Genomic DNA, 18,900 nt, shown 5'->3' with positions numbered 1-18,900 from the left:
TTAATTTTTTTTCCAAATCCCTGTTAAACAGACAACTTAAATACCTGTTCCTCCATGTTAATATATATTCACTTTTAATTGTGCCTGTTGCTGGGTTAGCAAGAACCTTTTAATAAATTTATGGCCTTTATAGTCATCTTTCTGTGTGTGTGTGTGTGTGTGTGTGTGTGTGTGTGTGTGTGTGTGTTTTGTGTGCACGCACACGCTTCTGTCATGGTATTTAAGTGAAGGTCAGAGAATCACTCATAGGAGTCAGTCTCTCTTTTTATTATGTGGGTTCCAGGAATTGAACTCAAGATTGGCAGTTGTCTCCACCCACTGAGCCATTTTGCAGGCCCTATAAAGACATTTTTATCACATATATGATGTCATGGACTTGGAGGATATCCCCTCCTCATGCCCAACTACGCTCACCTTTCTCCTCCCTGTCTGAGTTCCAATTTTACCTCTTAGACTCCACATAAGAGAGTTTGTTTGAGATTTAACCTAATAGACTTCAAACCAAATTGATCAAGAACAGTAAAAGTGATTTCAGGCTAAATAAGAGATATTCCTTTATTACAGTGTTTCAAACAGGGAGTGAGCTGCTATCTTGCTAATTTGGATAGTACATCTTTATTCTTTAAGGAAGTGCTGTCTCAGACTCCTTTCTTTTTTCTATTTTATTTTTTATTGTTTTTATTGATATATTTTTTTTCTCCACTCTTCTCCCTCTCTCCCCCTTCCCTTCTACCCTCTCCCATGACCCCTGCACTTCCAGTTTACTCAGGAGATCTTGTCTTTTTCTACTTCCCATGTAGATTAAATCCATGTATGTTTCTCTTAGGGTTCTCTTTGTTGTCTAGGTTGTTTGGGATTGCGAATTGTAGGCTGGTTTTCTTTGCTTTGTGTCTAAAAGCCACTTATGAGTGAGTGCATGTGATATTTGTCTTTCTGGGTGTGGGTTACCTCACTCAATATGATGCTTTCTAGATCCATCCATTTGCCCTCAAATTTCAAGGTTTCATTATTTTTTCTCACTGTGTAGTACTCCATTTTGTAAATGTACCACATTTTCTTTATCCATTCTTCTGTTGAGTGGCATTTAGGTTGTTTCCAGGTTCTGGCTATGACAAATAATGCTGCTATGGACATATTTGAGCACATGTCCTTGTGGTATGATTGAGAATCCTTTAGGTATATACCCAATAGTAGTATTGCTTTGTCCTGAGGAAGGTTGTTTCCTAATTTTCTGAGAAATCGCCATACTGATTCCCAAAGCATCGGTACCAGTTTGCACTCCCACCAGCAATGGAAGAGCATTCCCTTTTCCCCACAACTTCTCCAGCATAAGTTGTCACCAGTGTTTTTGATCTTGGCCATTCTTACAGGTGTAAGATGAAATCTCAGAGTTGCTTTGATTTGCATTTCTCTGATGACTGAGGATGTTGAGCATTTCCTTAAGTGTCTTTTAACCATTTTAGATTCCTCTGTTGAGAGTTCTCGGTATAGGTCTGTACTCCATTTTTTTATTGGATTATTTGTTCTTTTGATGACCAGTTTCTTGAGTTCTTTGTATAATTTGGAGATCAGCCCTCTGTCTGATGTAGGGTTGAACAGGGCTGGTCTCCCACTCTCTTCCCATTCTGTAGGCTGCCGTTTTGTCTTGTTGACCATGTCCTTTGCTTTACAGAAGCTTCTCAGTTTCAGGAGGTCCCATTTATTAATTGTTTCTCTCAGTGTCTGTGCTATTGGGGTTATATTTAGGAAGTGGTCTCCGGTGCCAATGTGTTTTTCTCAGAGATGCAGGAATGGTTTAGCATATGAAAATCTGTCAGTGTAATCCACCATATAAGCAAACTGGGGGGGAAAAAACCACATGATCATCTCATTAGATGCTGAAAAAGCCTTCATCAAAATACAACACCTCTTCATGATAAAAGTCTTAGAGAGAGCAGGGATACAAGGAACATACCTAAACATAATAAAGGCAATATACAGCTAGCTAACAGCCAACATCAAGCTAAATGGAGAGAAACCCAAAGCGATCTCACTGAAATTTAGAACAAGACAAGGTTGTTTACTCTCTCCATATCTATTCAATATAGTATTTGAGGTTCTAGCTAGAGCAATAAGAGATAAGGGGATACAAATCAGAAAAGAAGTCAAACTCTCGCTGTTTGCTGATGATATGATAGTTTATATAAGGGACCCCCAAAATTCTACCAAGAAACTCCTACAGCTCATAAACACTTTCAGTAATATAGCGTGATATAAGATTAAAAAAATATCAGTAGCCCTCTTGTACACAGATGAGAAAGGGGCTGAGAAAGAAATGAAAGAAACATCACCCTTCACAATAGCCACAGATAGCATAAAATATCTCGGAGTAACTCTAATCAAATAAGTGGAATACCTGTATGACAAGAACTTTAAATCTTTGAAAAAAGAAAATGAAGAAGACACCAGAAAATGAAACAATTTCCCATGCTCTTGGGTAGGTAGAATTAACTTAGTAAAAATGGCAATCTTACCAAAAGCAGTCTACAAATTCAATGCAATGTCCAGCAAAATTCTTCACAGACCTCAAAAGAATGGTACTCAGCTTCATATGGAAAAGCAAAAAACCCAGAAAAGCCAAAACAATCCTGTACAATAAAGGAACTTCCGGAGGCATCACAATCCCTGACTTCAAACTCTGCTACAGAGCTGCAGTACTGAAAACAGCCTGGTATTGGCATAAGAACAGACAGGAGAACCAGTGGAACTGAATCAAAGACCCGGATATTAATCCACACACCTACGAACACCTGATTTTTGACAAAGAAGCAAAAAATATAAAATGGGGGGAAAAAAGCATATTTAACAAGTGGTGCTGGCATAACTGGATATCAACATGTAGAAGAATGCAAATAGATCCATAATTATCACCATGCACAAAAGTCAAGTCCAAATGGATCAAAGAACTCAATATAAAGCCAGCTACACTGCACCTAACAGAAGAGAAAGTGGGAAGTACACTTGAACGCATCAGATTCCTTTGTCTGATATGAGAAACCGCTTGTGGAAATCAGGAATTCGATGGCAAGGGAACAGGAGAAGTGAGCTTAGTGTGGATGGCTATGAAATTGCTTTAAATAACTTGAATGTTCTGTTTTATGCACTCCATGTGTGTGTGTGAAATACTGTAGACCTCCCAACTGCAGGCCTTTTCCTGGTTGAAAGCCTGGCACAGCTGTTACCAGCAGATACTTGTGTTTGCAATATCACACTGCCTTCGGATCCCCAGGCTTGCTTTCCTGAACCGTCCCCATTTGTTACCATAAGTTCTCTGACCTGGAAAAGCTCCCTAACCCCCCCCACACACACACACACACAGACCATAAACAGGTCAACCAAGAGGGTCGGTGTGTCCCCTCTTGGTGGGTACACACTGAGGTACAAACTTCAGCTTTGTAGAACCCATATCTCTCCCACAGCGCAGTGCCAAGAGATGGACACCTGAATTAATTAATCAACTTCACCTGGATTTAATTAAGCCGTTTATGGACCGGGTGGCTGATATGTGTGTGTGTGTGTGTGTGTGTAAGTCCAGATTGGCATCCTGCCAAGAGAAAAGTGAGGGGAGATGGTGACACAGCTACCCTGCATGGTGGGTAGTCATTGCCTGCTGTCCCGACCAGGCAGGCAAGAAAGGGAGATATGGCAGTGGGAGCCAAAATCAGCCCTTCACCTCCTGTGATCAGGGATTCCTCCAGGCCTGGTACTCAAGGGCTTCCAGTTGCAACAAAGTAATTTAGAAAACTGATTCTTTTAGTCCTGGCTGTGTTCACACTTGTATGGGAACAGGGAATGGATGGGAACTGAGGGTCGAGTCATGTGGGTTATCTGGGACATCTGATTCCTGGCTGTTTATCTTCAGGATTCATTTTCTTCTTTACTGCATTTTGAGGAAAGGACTGAGTCAGAGCAAATGGGGCAAGTGAACCTTTATGTAGGACAGAGTTAAGGAAACACAGTCATGCTCTAAGACTTTGCCGAAGGACAGGTTTTAAGAGATGGGAATCTGCCTGCCTATCGGCTGTGGCTGACTTCCATCTGAAGATAGGTGCATTGTGTAGGGGTCCTTTCTGGGCCTCCACTTTCCTACAGGAGGAAGGGTTGTCTCAGAGACAAGGCCAGGTTGCCACCTAGCTCGATGACGGAGCATCAGGGCAGTTCCAGTGTTCCCAGAGCAGAGGCTCTGTGTCCTTGGTGACACACTTGTTACCTAGGAGACGCTGGCAGCAGGACCGAGGCCTGCAGAGGAGATGAGAGGCTGTTAATGAGGACAGTGCTGTCGCCTACCAGCTGCTCACCAGTGCCCTTTCCGTGAGTTCCTGCTGTCTTCACAGGGCCACCAGGAGCAGCCTCAGCTCTGGCTGCACATGGCTGCTGGTTGTCTTAAACTTCTGTGCTTGAGCCCGTCTCTTCCATTCAGTGCATCACCATTGCAACCTCACGTCGCCTATCTTGCACCTTCTCATTAAGGATAAAAATAGCTCCGAGGCTCGCTTGCTCTGACAACAGAATTAAGTTCCCGAAAGATGTTTTCCTATCGCACCCATGAACCTTCTCCTGCTTCTTCCTTGTTCTATGCCCCTCCTGTTACCCCCGCAGCCCTAAATGCTCCCCACTGCTGCCAGTTTCAGATGCTCTGCATCTTTGGGCGTTCATTTAGGCAGAGACACTGCCGCAGACACATATCTCCATCTCAGCCAAGGTTGCATTTGGGCAGCCTGAGCTGACCGTTCTCTCAGAACAGAGCATGTTTAGGATAGCGAGGTGGACGCTAAGGTAGTCTCAGTGATGGGCACTTGCACTCTTATGTTCATGACTGGTGGCTGGATAGTGACACTCAGGTAGGCCCAGATCATTACCGTCCACTCCTGGGGCCTTTGCTAGGTGAGGAAACCTGGGCCCAGAGAGGAAGGTGATTTTTTTTTTTTTTTGAGTTAGTGACATTGCCAGGCCTGCCGCTAGTTCCCCAGTACTGAGGTGTGCCTACCCTGTGACCACAGAATGGGGGACAGGAGCAGCCTGAAGCTGGGGAGTGAGTTTCCCCCTCCGTCTGTTTTTGTTTGTTAAGTCCACCAGTCTATTCTGCATTCTGGAATTCACCACTGTCTTGTTCTGAGGAACATGGTTTTGTCTTTAAGATGGACAGCTGGTATTATAGCAGCAATTCTCAGCCTTCCTAATGCTGCAACCCTTAAATACAGTTCCTCATGCTGTACTGACCTCCAACCATAAAATTTTTTGTTGTTACTTCATAGCTGTAGTTTTGCTACTGCTATGAATTGTAATATAAATATCTGTCTTTGCAGGGTCCCTGACAACCCCGGTAAAAGGGTCGCTTGACCACCCCCCACCAAAGCAGCCGCAACCCACAGGTTGAGAACCATTGGGTTAAAGAATTATTTTTCCCCCATAAAGTGTATTTTGCACCTGCCTTTCTTTGCATAGGGCTAATAAGCCAGTGCCCCCATGGTGTAAAAGGTGGGACTGGTCAGTGATGACAGTGGCCACGTTTGTGCCTGGCACCTTGTGGGGGCTCCATGTACATCACCTTCCACTGGTTGATTTAATCCTCACGCAGTACAGGAAGACCTCATTGCTGTCCCATTCTATAGAGGACACGAGTGCCCAAAGAGGGAAGGATCACCGAGCTCCGAAAATTTGTAAAGACAGAACACAGATCTGGGATCTGCCTCTTGCTCGGTGAGGTGCTGGTCAGTTCTGTTCCTTGATGTATGGACAGAGGAATGTCCAGAACCTTCTGCTGCTCCTGAGATCCTCGCTAATGCCAGCTGACAGCCCTTTAGGCTCTTAGTCTTTTCCTACACCACCCCTACACCGTCAAATTTGTTCTCCCTTAGAGTCTAGTATATTGTTGCTGTGGCAGCCTCACCCTTATAGTTACAACCATCAGGGCAGGCACTCAGATGGCATGTGTCTTTTGCTTGAAATGGACTAAAATTAGTTGTTTATCAAATAAATGAAAAAAGGAAGAACTGTCAGATTTTTTTCAGTTGTTTCCATGTGCATATGGTGGTCTGAGAACAAGTTTTGAGAGTTGGTTCTCCACTTATGTCATGTGGATTCCTGGGATCTAAGATCTTCAGGCTTGACAGCAAACACTGTTACTTGCTGAACCGTGTCACTGACCCCAAGGATAATATTCCAGATTGCCTAGTTGTGCATTGTAAGTGACACATGTTGAAAATTTTTATATAAAAAATATCCCCCAAGTGTCAATAAGTTTGACTTATTACCTTCCTTAGCACAATCTAAGAGAATATAATAATTGAGTCTCTTCAGGGAAAGTTAATTTTAGGGCTCTTTTTCTAGAGCAAATGAATGTGTCAATTATTTTCTGCACACACCTTCTTTCTTGACCCCCACAATTAGTGGTGAGAAAGTTCAAGCAGAAGGCTATGACACAGAGTGATTATAGGTGAGTTTAAGATGGGCTCTCCGAGGGCAAGATGACATGGTAGAGACATGCAGAGTGGACTGACTGTCAGTCCAGACCTGTCAGTGCGTGGGCTCTGTTGATAAGATGGCGAAGCCTTGGAGTAGGAACCGTTGTCAGGGAGACCGTTGACAGTGAGATAAAGGTGTAAAGCCTGATCACAAGGCTGGTGGGTCATAGGCAGGGATTCCCATTTCATTGTAGTAGGAATAGAGCAATTGATTGCCGAAGAGATGGGTCAGAAGGTGAAGTGCCAACAAAAGCCCAGTAGTTTAGTTCCCTAGAACATACATGAAAGCAGCGTCTTACAGACCCAACAGGACTGGTGCACATATGAACCCACACGGTGGAGTATGCACAGGACCTGCATAAGTTCAAATCAAAAAAAAAAAAAAAAAAAATCCCAGCATGGGGAAAGGGGAAGTGGACACAGAGTGCCACCCTAACCAAGAAGCTGTTTGCAATCGATAACCTGCTGAGAGAGAGAAAACCGCTTTTCTCCAATGGAGCGACACTGAGTCTATCAACCACACTCCAGGGCAGGCCCCACGCTCAGGGGTAGTTGGCCAGCACAAAGCAGACTCCTTCCTTGGCTTTTGTTGTGCTTTATTTTGGTTTGGTTTGGTTTGGTTTACTTTGGTAGTGTGTGTGTGTGTGTGTGTGTGTGTGTGTGTGTGTGTGTGTGTTTTGGGGGTTTGTTTGTTTTGATTTGGGGGGATTTATTTCTTAAAGGAGATAGAACATGAAGTAGGATGGGAAGGAAGTGGAGAGAATCTAGGAGGAGTTGGGGAGGCAGAAAAGAATATGATCAAAATATACTGTGTGAGAATAAAACGTAACCAGGAAATAAAAGGCATATTATGGTATGTCTTACAACCCCAGACTGGGGAAGCAGAGACAGAGAATTCCCAGGTTTTCTGATCAGCCGCTCTAGCCTAATCAGTGAATCTTAATCAGTGAGTATCCGGCCAGTGAGAGAGAAAACAGGGTGACCGGTGCCCAAGGCTGTCCTTTAGCTAGCACACGGAAACACAGATAATACGTGCACAAGCATAAAGCAGGGGAGGAGGAAGGATAGGAAGGAAGGATATAAATAGACAATCTTTCAAATGTAAACACTATTCTCTCTCTCTCCTTCCTGGACATGATACATCATTGTGTTGTGCTTTGCCCCTCGTCCTATAAAAGCAAATATTCTGGATTGCATTTAATCCGACAAGCCAGGTATTTCAGGTACAAATGTTCACACTTTCCTGCTTTCTTGGCCAACCAACTTTGCACAGTAAAAGGAATCCTAATTTCTTATGGAATGCACATACATCCTGTACCCTTGATTACTTCTCTGTTGCTGGGACCAGAAGCATTTTGGGGAGGGAAAGGTTTATTGTGGCAGGAAGCCAGGGTAGGAGCCTAGGGCAAGAACCAGTAGGCAGGAACTGAAACAGAGACCATGGAGGAAGCTGCTAATCCTGCTTTCCTATATAACCCAGGACCACCTGCATAGGGGTAGCGCTTCTCATAGTGGCCTGGGCCCTCCCTCAGCAATCTTTAATCAAAGAACTATCAAGGAGACATGCCAAAAAGCCGATCTCCCAAGGTAATTCCTCGGTTGGGGTTTCCTTCTTCCAGGTGATTTTAGTTGATGCCAAGTTGACAAACTAAGGAACACAGCCCAGTTTCACTCCCCGCTTCTTGACATAAGCCCAGTGTGGGTAGATGCTCCCTGGTTAACTCTGAATTTAGGTGCCCTGAGTCACGGGATAATGAGGCTCGAGTGACCGCTGGTTTTCCAAAGTTAATCGACTCTGGGAGGTTGAAGCTACACCCTGCAGTTAGAAATTAGACTTGGCAGTGGTGGCTATAATTTTGTCATTTGTCTCTGGCTGGGCTTGACTACTAGAAGCTGATGTAGATAGTGACATCTAGTGGGGCTCAAGGAGACAAAGCCTCTGTGGGTCTTACAGATGCTTAATTAATCATCCAGCTGTTGAGAAGCCAGCTCCTCTTTAACCCTTGGCATGTCCTAAAATTATGTCCTCCATATTCCTGATGAATGTGTCAAAATAAGAAATTTTTCTAAGTGTTGCTCCTTTGTTAATTTGTTTTTTCTTCCCTTAGACAGAAGATCCAACCATGGAGAGACCCTATACATTTAAGGACTTTCTCCTGCGACCAAGAAGGTGAGGCTTGTGGGTGGATGTGGGAGTGTGGGAGTGAGCACTGGCAGGGCCAGATTCTCTGAGGACAGTTTCAACCAACACCTTAAACAAGAAAGATGGAAACAAGCCATTGTCTTTATAACTGGTTTTCTTCCTTGTGTGCAGCCATAAATCGCGAGTCAAGGGTTTTTTGCGGTTGAAAATGGCGTACATGCCGAAAAACGGAGGTCAGGATGAAGAAAACAGCGAGCAGAGGGACGACATGGAGGTACGAGGGTCAGCTGCGGGGTCTGGCCTGTCTCCTGGCTGCTCGCCTCACTCGCGTTACACTTTGAGACTCGCTGAAGGGAGTGAATGTTTGTAAACATAAATACAAATACATACACACATACCCCCGCACTTGTCTTTGAAAGTCTCCGCTGTGTGATTGTTTTAGCCAAACTGCAATTCTCATTCTATGTCACAACTCTAATAATAGGAAGAGCAGCGCTTCGTACAGTTGTATTGGTTTCTCGTCTAGCTGCTGTTAAGATACCCAACCGGAGCCACTTATGGAAGAATGGCTCACATTTCAGGCCAGGGAGGTTCGCTGTGGCAGGGAGGCCGTGGCAGTAGGAATGTGAAGCAGCTGGTCATATTGTATCACAGTCGAAAGATGGAAAGTAGACAGAACAGGGTTCTGCTGTAAATCCACAAGGCCCACCCTCAAGGACCCACTCCCTTCCGGAAGACTCCACCTTCTGAAGGTTCAGCAACCTTTCCAGACACCGTCACCAGCAAAGGACCAAGTGTCCACACACATGAGCCTAAAGAAGACTCTTCCTAGCGGCTTAAGGCATCTACTGTGGATGGCCTCACTGCCAGGAAAAACAAGAACAAAAACATTATTGCTTTGGACTTTCAGTTATTTTGGGGTTCCTCTTAGCACTTGAGCTTGCTCCAGAGTGGATGGGGATTGACTTAAAAGCTGTCTCCCCATTTCTGGTTCATTTGGTCCTCAGGTGATAGTATGTACTGCAAAGCTATCCTTAGGAAATGCCATTTTGCAGTTAGCCATCCAGAAGAGTGTTCTGCTCTGTGCTCTTCCTGGCAGAGTGGGCTCTTCGCTTTCCAGTCCCATGACTGTGCTGTGGGTCGCACTGTACCCTCTCAGCACACGCTGTGGTCAACACTGTCCTGTTAACAACTCTCGTCTTGTTCAGAACGCTCCCACTGAACGAGGCCTCCCTGGCTGTTTTCACGTCTGTTTGCAGCTGTCCCACATGTGTGGTACTTGAATGATACATGGCGGACAAGCTGACCAATCTCCCTCCCACCAAGAGGCCACATCGCCAGGCAGTGTTTCACGATAGACTTCCACAGCTACCGCCACGTGACAGGGTGGGTGGCAGGCCGTAGTGGAGTTTGAGATTTCCCAAGCAAAGCAGCAGATTGCTGTGTGAAATCCGAGGAATTTTTTTTATACTCTTCTCATCTTCCAACTGCAGTCACCAGTGAATCGGTTGATTTTCCGCTGGCTTTACCAGGGGATGTTAGGAAAGCAATACTTAATGCCGAAGGTATGTGTCGGAACAGTTCAACTCTGGTCCTGACCCCATACAGTCTGTTCAGGCAGTGCCGAAGCAACAGCATCAGTTTCTAGACAACTGGCTCACCGTTGTAACAGATACAAGGGAGAGGCTTCACCTCCTCTCACACCAGCCCCAGGCCATCCTCTCTGGGGACCAATAGCCCTGTCCCTACACCTGTAACCTGTGCCCTGCTTTCTGTAGCCCACACATGCATGCTTCATGGTGGTGTTGAAAGGAGAGTGGCTGTGACAACCCCGGCATGTCCCGTATCATTGGCTTTGTGCAGCCCTAGAGATCTCTGAGTCAAAACAGCTACTGGGAATGTACAATTTTGTGATGTGGTTTAGAAACTAAACAGGGCTGGCGAGATGGCACGACAGGTTAGGGCGTCTTCTGCCACACTGGTTTGATCCATGGGATTCACATGGTAGGAGAGGAAAGAGCTGACACCATGCCAATTGTCCTCTGACCTGTACACATGTGCCATGTAGGCACACGTGAGCTTACATATAAACGTACACACTCAAATAAATGAATGTTTAAGAAATGAAAAGAAAGTAAATGAAGTCTCCAGACCTGGTGGCCCACTGCAATGTAGATATCTTAGAAGCTGGCATGATCAACTGGCCATTGCTCAGATGAGTGTTAAGACCTTGAATTGGTTTTTCTCCCTTTGAGGGAGCATCTATCTCAGCATGAGCCAGGAAACCATTGTAAGACCCAGAATGAGGCCGGGTGAGGCAGGAGGGTGTCACGCTGGGGTGGCCTGCTCCTGTGATCTGGAGCCCAGACTCACGACCCTCCTATTCACTTTACACCACAGCATGGATGGGAGGTTGTTGACTCCAACGACTCAGCTTCCCAGCACCAGGAGGAGCTCCCTCCTCCTCCCCTGCCACCAGGATGGGAAGAGAAAGTGGACAATTTAGGCCGCACTTACTATGTCAACCACAACAATAGGAGTACCCAGTGGCACCGGCCCAGCTTGATGTAAGTACCGCCAGATGGCAGGGATGCTCTGTCACGCCTCGCACAGCAGAGGGTGGCATTCCAGGGCAGGTTTGGGAACTAGTAAGTGAGCATGTGCGTGTGTGCATGTGTGCGTGCATGCGTGCGTGCAGGGAAAGGCTGCTGCCCTGTGCCAGGTTGCCTTTTGCAATGCGGTTGGAGTTGTTATTCTGTGCGTCTTGTAGGATTACTGAAATGTTCTCTTTCTGGAGTCTGTTTTGGCTCAACCATCACCTTGCTTCCCTCTTCTTCAGCTTCCTCTCCGGGCTGACCCAGGATGGGAAACAGGAGGCAGAGTGATTGTCTTTGCCATTTTCCTTTGTTTTGCATTCTTATTCTTTTACAATCATTTGTTTTAGAAAGTCACAAAGGCTTCTTTTATTTTTATTTTGTTTACTTTTCAGAAAATTTATGTATTACTGCCTTGGTATATTTAGAAATGCAAAGATTTGCAAAGTCAAAATTAGTAATTACTGTTTATTTCAACGTCCTACTAGCTTAGGGAGAAAGCAAGGCAGATGATGCCTGTTCCCTTAGTAATTTTTGTTCTGATGATAGCAAATAAATAAATCCTAGTTAAACCTCAATTACTGCCTTTAAGACAGATTTTAAAGTAGATTTTTGTTGAATCATCGTAGCAAAACTTAAATTTATGAATGTGCAGTAAGAGGCAGAGCCAAAGTACCCTCAGTAAAAGCAGAAGTTACCTTAGATATTACAAGCTTGCCAGCAGCCAAGATAGCATCATTCATATTACAAAGTAGATATTACAAGTGATCCCTTTTCAAAATGCAACAAAGGCAAGTGAGTGTACTGACTCGAGAGATCATATTCTCTCCAACCCAAACTGAAAGAGATTTCCCAGTGATGCTTCTTAGGTAGGTGATATCCAGAGATGCTGGAAACTGCTCTTACAAATGCTTTATCCTTAGAAATTTTGAAGGTATTCGCCATATAATTGGGGGTGTGGCTAGAGAGGGTGGCCAGGTCAGCTGGCTGACGTTGTATGTGGTTTGTGGGAAAGCTTACAGAGTCTGGAGCAGTGACTAGGTAGTCATCCCTGGTCTTCCCTGTGTAGGTGCTTGAGTCTACCAGCTGCATTTACCCAGTGTGGCCTCAGCTTACTGCTTAGACAAGACACATATCACGATGATGCTGGGGTCTTAAATATATGTGATTTTGTTGATACTATATATTTATTTACTGCTGTTTGTCTTTCATTAATGATCTCACTATACTTAGAAGTTTGATAAGCTATTTAAGTACTGTATCTATCTGTAGGTCCTTGAACCTACCTCAGGCATAGTATCATATCATTAAAAAAGAGGCACCATCCAACTAAGCTAAACAGCACAGGAGAGAACACACAAGGAGACCAATGTGGTGATCAGAGCCTCACAGGACCCCTGCAGAACAGAACCAGGAGGAAATGTTAATGGCTGACACATAGTTGGGATTGTCCACCTTTGTTTGTCACTACCATGCAGGTGAAAGTCTTTATTTGAGAGGAAAGTTGGGTACAATTGCTAGTGAGGTGACAGCTGAGACAGCACAGGACGTGTGTTTAGACACGGTGTTCATTTCATAAGTGTGTACTTAAATCGATCAAGGTGTATCAGTTATGTAAGTATGACTTCTTACGTGTGAAACAGATCTCATCTCAAAAGCCAAAAAACTGTGATTGGCAGAAGTCAGTTTCCACAGCATCCCCTCTATCCCATCTGCAGTTTATGGATTTGGAATTATTGCTCCTTAACATGTTTGACTTGGCCAGAAGTTCTAGGACCTCCAGAAAAAAAAATATCTTTTGCTTTTATTTATTTATTTTTTTGTAATTCAGTTTTTATAGACTGTTCCAGCACTCCTCAGAGAAAAAATTATATTGTGAGCTGGGCAGTGGTGGCACATGCCTTTAATCCCAGCACTTGGGAGGCAGAGGCAGGCGGATCTCTGTGAGTTCGAGACCAGCCTGGTCTACAAGAGCTAGCTCCAGGACAGGCTCCAGAACCACAGAGAAACCCTGTCTCGAAAAAAAACAGAAAAAAAAAGAAAAAATTATATTGTGAGAAAATATCTTAATTAGCAAATTATATCTGAGAACATTGAGTAGTGATCAGTCAGGTCCTAAGTCAACGAAGAATTCACGGCTTCAGTGGGTAGACATGAAGAGACAGGCATCCCAAAGTTGAACCCTCTGAACTTGGCAGGATTTGTTTTGTCCCTGACTTGCCCTTAGGACACTCTGTAGGCAATTGTGCATCTCCATCTCTTGACAGATATCCCTCGGTTAAACATGCAGGGTGCCCAGGAGTCTCATCACAGCTGCTTTCTGCTTGCTTTCTCTGCAGTCAGCTCCTGTGGATCATGTCCATTCCCCAAAGCAAAAAAGAGCTGGGAGACAGAGCAGGCCCCTCCCGACAAGTGAATGTCTGCTGCCAGCCCCCTCCCATCTACCAGCTCAGCAGCCCGTGTTCTCTGTGTGTTGGGTTGGGTGTGTGTTTGTTGTTTTTCTCTGCCAGGGTCTCACTCTGTAGCCCAGGATGGTCTCGTACTTTTACTCAGCCGTTCCCCCCCTCCCCCCCGTGCTAGGATTTCAGGTGTGAGCTGCCTTTGAGGTGGATGAATAGGAAAATTCTGGGACTAGGACTTCTCACTCAGAGATCCTCATGCCCAGCACCGGAGTAAGAGTGCAGCAAAATATGGTTTTAGATGAAGTGATTTTAGGCACATGGTTTGGGGTACTGTCTGGGCCAAGTTCAGGCCTCTCCTAATACCTACAGAACAGAAGCTGTCCCTTGACCCTACCTTCTCAATTCTAGTAACTTTTAAAACACCTCATTTTAGAATTATTTTTAATCTTATTTGGAAGTAAACTGTATTTTACTACAAAAATGACAAGTACCATTTGTAATATAAGCTTAAGCTGAAGTACTTGTTTTAAGATTTTGATTGTAAGATACTCGTTGCATCTCCCAGTTCCCTAGCAACCAGTCCTAGTTCTGTGGTTGGGTCATCCTTAACAGTCATATGCATTGAGGCAAAGGGGAGGGCAAGGTGGCCCAAAGGGTCAAAAGCCTTTGCCTCACAAGCCTGGGGACATAAGTTCAACCCCCAGAATCCACAGTGGGGGGAGAGAACCTATTTCCAAGGTTGCCCTCTGACCTCTGCACACATGCCATAATACATCCATACACACACCCATACTGTCACACACATGTGTACGTAACAGTAAGAAATATAATTTATTAAAACAAAGCAAATGCTTGGCGGCTGGGCGTGGTCTGAGGCTTTAATCTTAGTAAACACTGAGCTTGGATTCAAGGAAGGATTGATAAAGTGGTAAAGTCTTGCTATTCATGTCACTTCCCATGATATTCAAAGGGAAATGTGTGTGCAAAATTAATGACTGGAAAAAAGAAAAGATGACGTAGGCATTTCTCACATTGTTTCCCTGTTCCTGGTAAAATCATCTTTGCATCTAGGTTTATCAGGCTAACTGGTAGCTGCAGGTACTTGTAGAACCTTGTAGGCAGTCAACAGCTCTTTCACTCAGTTAAATGCAGAGGAAACACACACATACACACACGATCGCACCCTGTGCAGATTCTTCATATTATTACATAAGACGAGAAAAGCCTGTGCTACTCTGTTTGATATTGCTGTGACCAGATACCTAAGATAAATTATGGGAGGTAAGGGTTTTATTTCGGTTCACAGTTTCAAAGGTTCATAGCCAGGGAGGGAATGGATCGATCCATTGCTTTAAGCTGAGACAAATGAGTCTCTGATGGCAGTGGGAACAGGGCTTCAAAGCTGCCAGGGAGCAGAGAGCGCATTCCCGGGTTATCCAGCCTCCTGCTCCCTTTAGCTCATCCCTCCAGCTGCCATTCAGACCAATTGCTGATTAGCTGAGCATGTTGGGTATGGAAAATTGACATCACTGATTCTAAATACAACATTCTGTGCGCGCACAGACACACATCCACACACACACACACACACACACACACACCAGTAGTGTAATAGGAGACATCATATACTTCGGAGGATGTGAGATACAGACAAGTCCTCACTCCACCCCAGGCAGGCACTGTGGCCCTTGTTTTAACCAAGTTTGTAGAGCCCCTGTAGTCCTTCTGGAGTACCTGTGGACTGAATTTGAAGGAGGACTTTCAGTCTTGAGAGAGTGTACGTGGAGTCAGGGTTTTCAAGTGAGGAAAATCATCATAAGGAGCAACTGTGTTCATCCTTAGTCACCAAGAGAGGGTCAGGTGCAGCGGCTAACTAAGACACCGTTAGTTCCAGCACTCGGGAGGCAGAGGCAGGTGGATCTCTGAGAGTTCAAAGCCAGCCTGGTCTTCATAGAAAGACCCTGCCTGATAAAAAAAGGAGAGGAAAGGAGAGGACAGGAGAGGACAGGAGAGGAGAGAGGAAAGAAGAGGAAGGAAAGGAAGAAGAAATTTAAGAAGATAGTAAAGCAGGCAGGCACTCCATAGCTTCCTCTGGCTGCTTCCCTGCTGCTGAGGTCATTTACAGATGTACTGTAACATTTTACATTTCTGTTTTATACTTTATTTCATGCTTGAGAGTTGAACATTTTTTTTACACTTAAGCATAATTTTATTGGATATTCTTATGAAAGGCTTGCTTTATTTTAAAGAATGTATTAATAATTGATATTGAATATGGCCTTTTAGAAATCTATTTTTTTAGATAATTTGTTAGTATGTAAAAAACACAGACTTTAAATTTAACAACAAAAACAAGGCTGTGGTTAGGAACTATGATGACAGAAATTGACTAAAACATGGACAAGAGGAAAAGAGGAAATATAGAGAGAGAAGACAAAATTTCATATTTTGGCAGATTTATAGATTTGAAATATCCAAGAGATAAAAAGCATGTATATAATCACACACATATATACATACATACATATATGTGCATATATATGTAATTTTTTAAAATGATCCCCTTACAAAACATTAAGCATCTATTCTGTATTCTATTCTGTTATACTCACTGAAGGCTAAGCATTATTAAATACATCATCACAGATACAATATGGTATTTTCTAAAAGCCAGCAGTAACATCTTTAATCTTTTATGTTTTCAGAAACATTTCTACACTTTTGTATTCCTTGATTATAATAATTGCATCTATGATAATAGCAGTTTTCTGAAGATGCCTCTATTTAGTGTACAAGTTTATTCTAATTACGTATTTAATATAACAATATATGTTGTAATAGCAGCAAATTTATGTATTATATGTACAAATATAAAATTCCTTTAATTCATGTTTTAGTAATAAAGAATTGTAATTTACATGTGAACTAAATAGAAACTAACTTTCACACTACTTTTTTTAGCCCTAAAGTTAATAGTGTAAAGATGTTTGATAAAAAAAATAAAAAAAAAAAAATTTGATTAAGCCAGGCAGTGGTGGCACATGCCTTTAATCCCAGCACTAAGGTGACAGAAGCAGGCGGATCTCTATGAGTTTGAGGCCAGCCTGGTCTGCAGAGTGAGTTCCAGGACAGCCAAGGCTACACAGAGAAACCCTGTTTCAAAATATTATAAAAAGATTAAATAAAAGGAAAGGAAACATTTGCTTATTTAGGATGTTGTGACATCTCCCTGCATTGTTCCTCTTTGAATCTAGTTGCTACTCTGAAGTCCAATTGGCTCTTTCTGGGGTTATGAGTGAGTTTGGAAGTACTAGAAATTTTAAATCCTTTCTTTTATAAAGACTCTATAAGTAGACTATTGATTAATACTGTGTTTCAATTCAGCTGAACTAAAATTCTCAGTTACTCTGGAACATTAACCTGAAATCTAATTTGTGCTGACTCGATGTGGAGTCAGACTGAGCATGTGTTGGGTCCCTCTGGAGGGCATTCAGACTTCCACTCCAGCAACATCTAGCTGATGGTTTCCCCAGAGGATCATCGCCTGTCATGTGCTGCAAAGTATTTCTAGGGTGCTGTCGATTGGGTCGTTTTCAAGAATAAGCTCTTCACTCAGATCCCGACTTAAGGACCTTACGTGGCAAAACAAACTGCTCGGGTGTGACGGTGCCATGTTCTTCAAGTCCCAAGCGTATTTGGGAGGTCGGCCCCTGGTGTTCATTTGGATTATTAGAGGGGGGGTTGTTGGGGAAGGGGGTCGCAATACTGTGATGTAAGGTTTTTGCCAAAACAAGATAGAAAGCATTTAAAAGTAAGTCACACAGCTCAGGAGACCTCCCCTTGGGACTTCAGCCTTGAATTGGTACTGTTGGCAGCCTTGAGTCAGTTACTGATTACCCGAATTAGCTGTTTTGTCACTGCTGGCTGGACCTAGAGGGGACCTGCTGACAGGCTGCATGTGTGAGCATGTGTGGACTTGCTTGTCACTTCCTTCCAGAGGCCTGACTTACTGCAGACTGAAGGACTTAGATTTCTTAAAATCTTAAATCCCAGAGTGCAGTGTGAGGAACAGCCATGCCTCAGGAAAATATATTAGGCCTGTGCTGACCCCAGGCGGTCATTTGTCTCTGTCTTTGTTCCCTACACAATTTTTTGTAGCCTTTTCATTGTCTGAGGCATTGTACGTCATCTAGAGGGGATTTAAAGTACATAGGACGTTGTATGTGAGTTCTGGACAAGGTGTGTCATTCTTTGTTAGGGGCTGAACTTGTAGGATTTTAGAATCGGTGCAGATAAGGAAGGCTCTGCAGTCATCCCCCGGGGATGCAGAGGGATGACTGTCCATGTCTGAACAGTGCTCAGGTGCCGCTGTCACTCTTGTTCAGGGCACTGAGGCTGCTTCTGTGAGGTCAGAGTGAGCCTGCAGTGTGGTTGAGCCAGACGATGGTTGCATGCTCCTTGCTGGTGTTTGACACTGACATCTTAGTGTGTGGCCCACAGTGAGGAAGGGACTGTTGGCGGGCTAGCTGTGAACACCTCTTCTCATCCCCCTCACGCCACCCCCCTTTCAGGGATGTGTCCTCCGAGTCAGACAATAACATCAGGCAGATCAACCAGGAGGCCGCACACCGGCGCTTCCGCTCGCGGAGGCACATCAGTGAAGACTTGGAGCCTGAGGCCTCGGAAGGCGGTGGAGAGGGCCCTGAGGTATGATGCTGGCAAGCTGAGCAGCTCTATCTTCCCACGAGCCCCAGGGTGATTTTGTATCCCATTTTCTCCTCTCAGTAAACTGTGGATTGAGTGTGAAGATTGTGACCTCATAACTAATTGATTCCCATCTGAGTGTTAGTTAACTTGGAAAATGCGTGTGGACCCCATGTTCAGCCAAGAGTTGTATAAATATCAAAGGGAGAACATTTTTTTCTCGTGTGAAAGTCTTCCGTGTTTCTACTTAATGACTGCTTTATCCCAGGATCTAACCAATCTCATGAAACAACACGAAGATTGCCATTTTTGAGGAATCGAGTGAGGTCTGCCACTTGTTCGGGTATCACGGATGAGTTTTTAATAACTGCGTATCACCTTAGGAGAGATTACCAAAAAATGTGCAAGTTTGAGTTAAAAGGATTTACTGGGAAAGGAGATGAATTAAGCGACAAATGAGAAATAATCCTAACTCAATGCCGATGACACTGATCGTTGTGTTGACCGTATGTTGGGAAGTCATTCACGAAACATGGCAGCGGCCGGTATTAGGC

General features: G+C 44.0%; 1 protein-coding gene across 4 annotated transcripts in view; it reads left to right on the top strand.

Annotated features, from left to right (window-relative positions):
* Nucleotides 1-18,900, top strand: part of Nedd4l (NEDD4 like E3 ubiquitin protein ligase) — a 320,367-nt gene that overhangs the window by 250,943 nt on the left and 50,524 nt on the right. For all 4 annotated transcript variants that reach the window (XM_057789216.1, XM_057789218.1, XM_057789215.1 and 1 more), the window contains 4 exons: nt 8,612-8,673; nt 8,818-8,920; nt 11,047-11,213; nt 18,214-18,349. In XM_057789216.1, coding sequence (XP_057645199.1) covers nt 8,612-8,673; nt 8,818-8,920; nt 11,047-11,213; nt 18,214-18,349 — 468 coding nt within the window. The remainder of the gene's footprint in view (nt 1-8,611; nt 8,674-8,817; nt 8,921-11,046; nt 11,214-18,213; nt 18,350-18,900) is intronic.

This window comes from Chionomys nivalis, chromosome 14 (assembly GCF_950005125.1).
Source record: "Chionomys nivalis chromosome 14, mChiNiv1.1, whole genome shotgun sequence".
Classification (NCBI taxonomy): Eukaryota; Metazoa; Chordata; class Mammalia; order Rodentia; family Cricetidae; genus Chionomys; species Chionomys nivalis.
The sequence above is the reverse complement of the archived record's forward strand: the minus strand, read 5'-3'. Positions and strand labels throughout refer to the sequence as shown.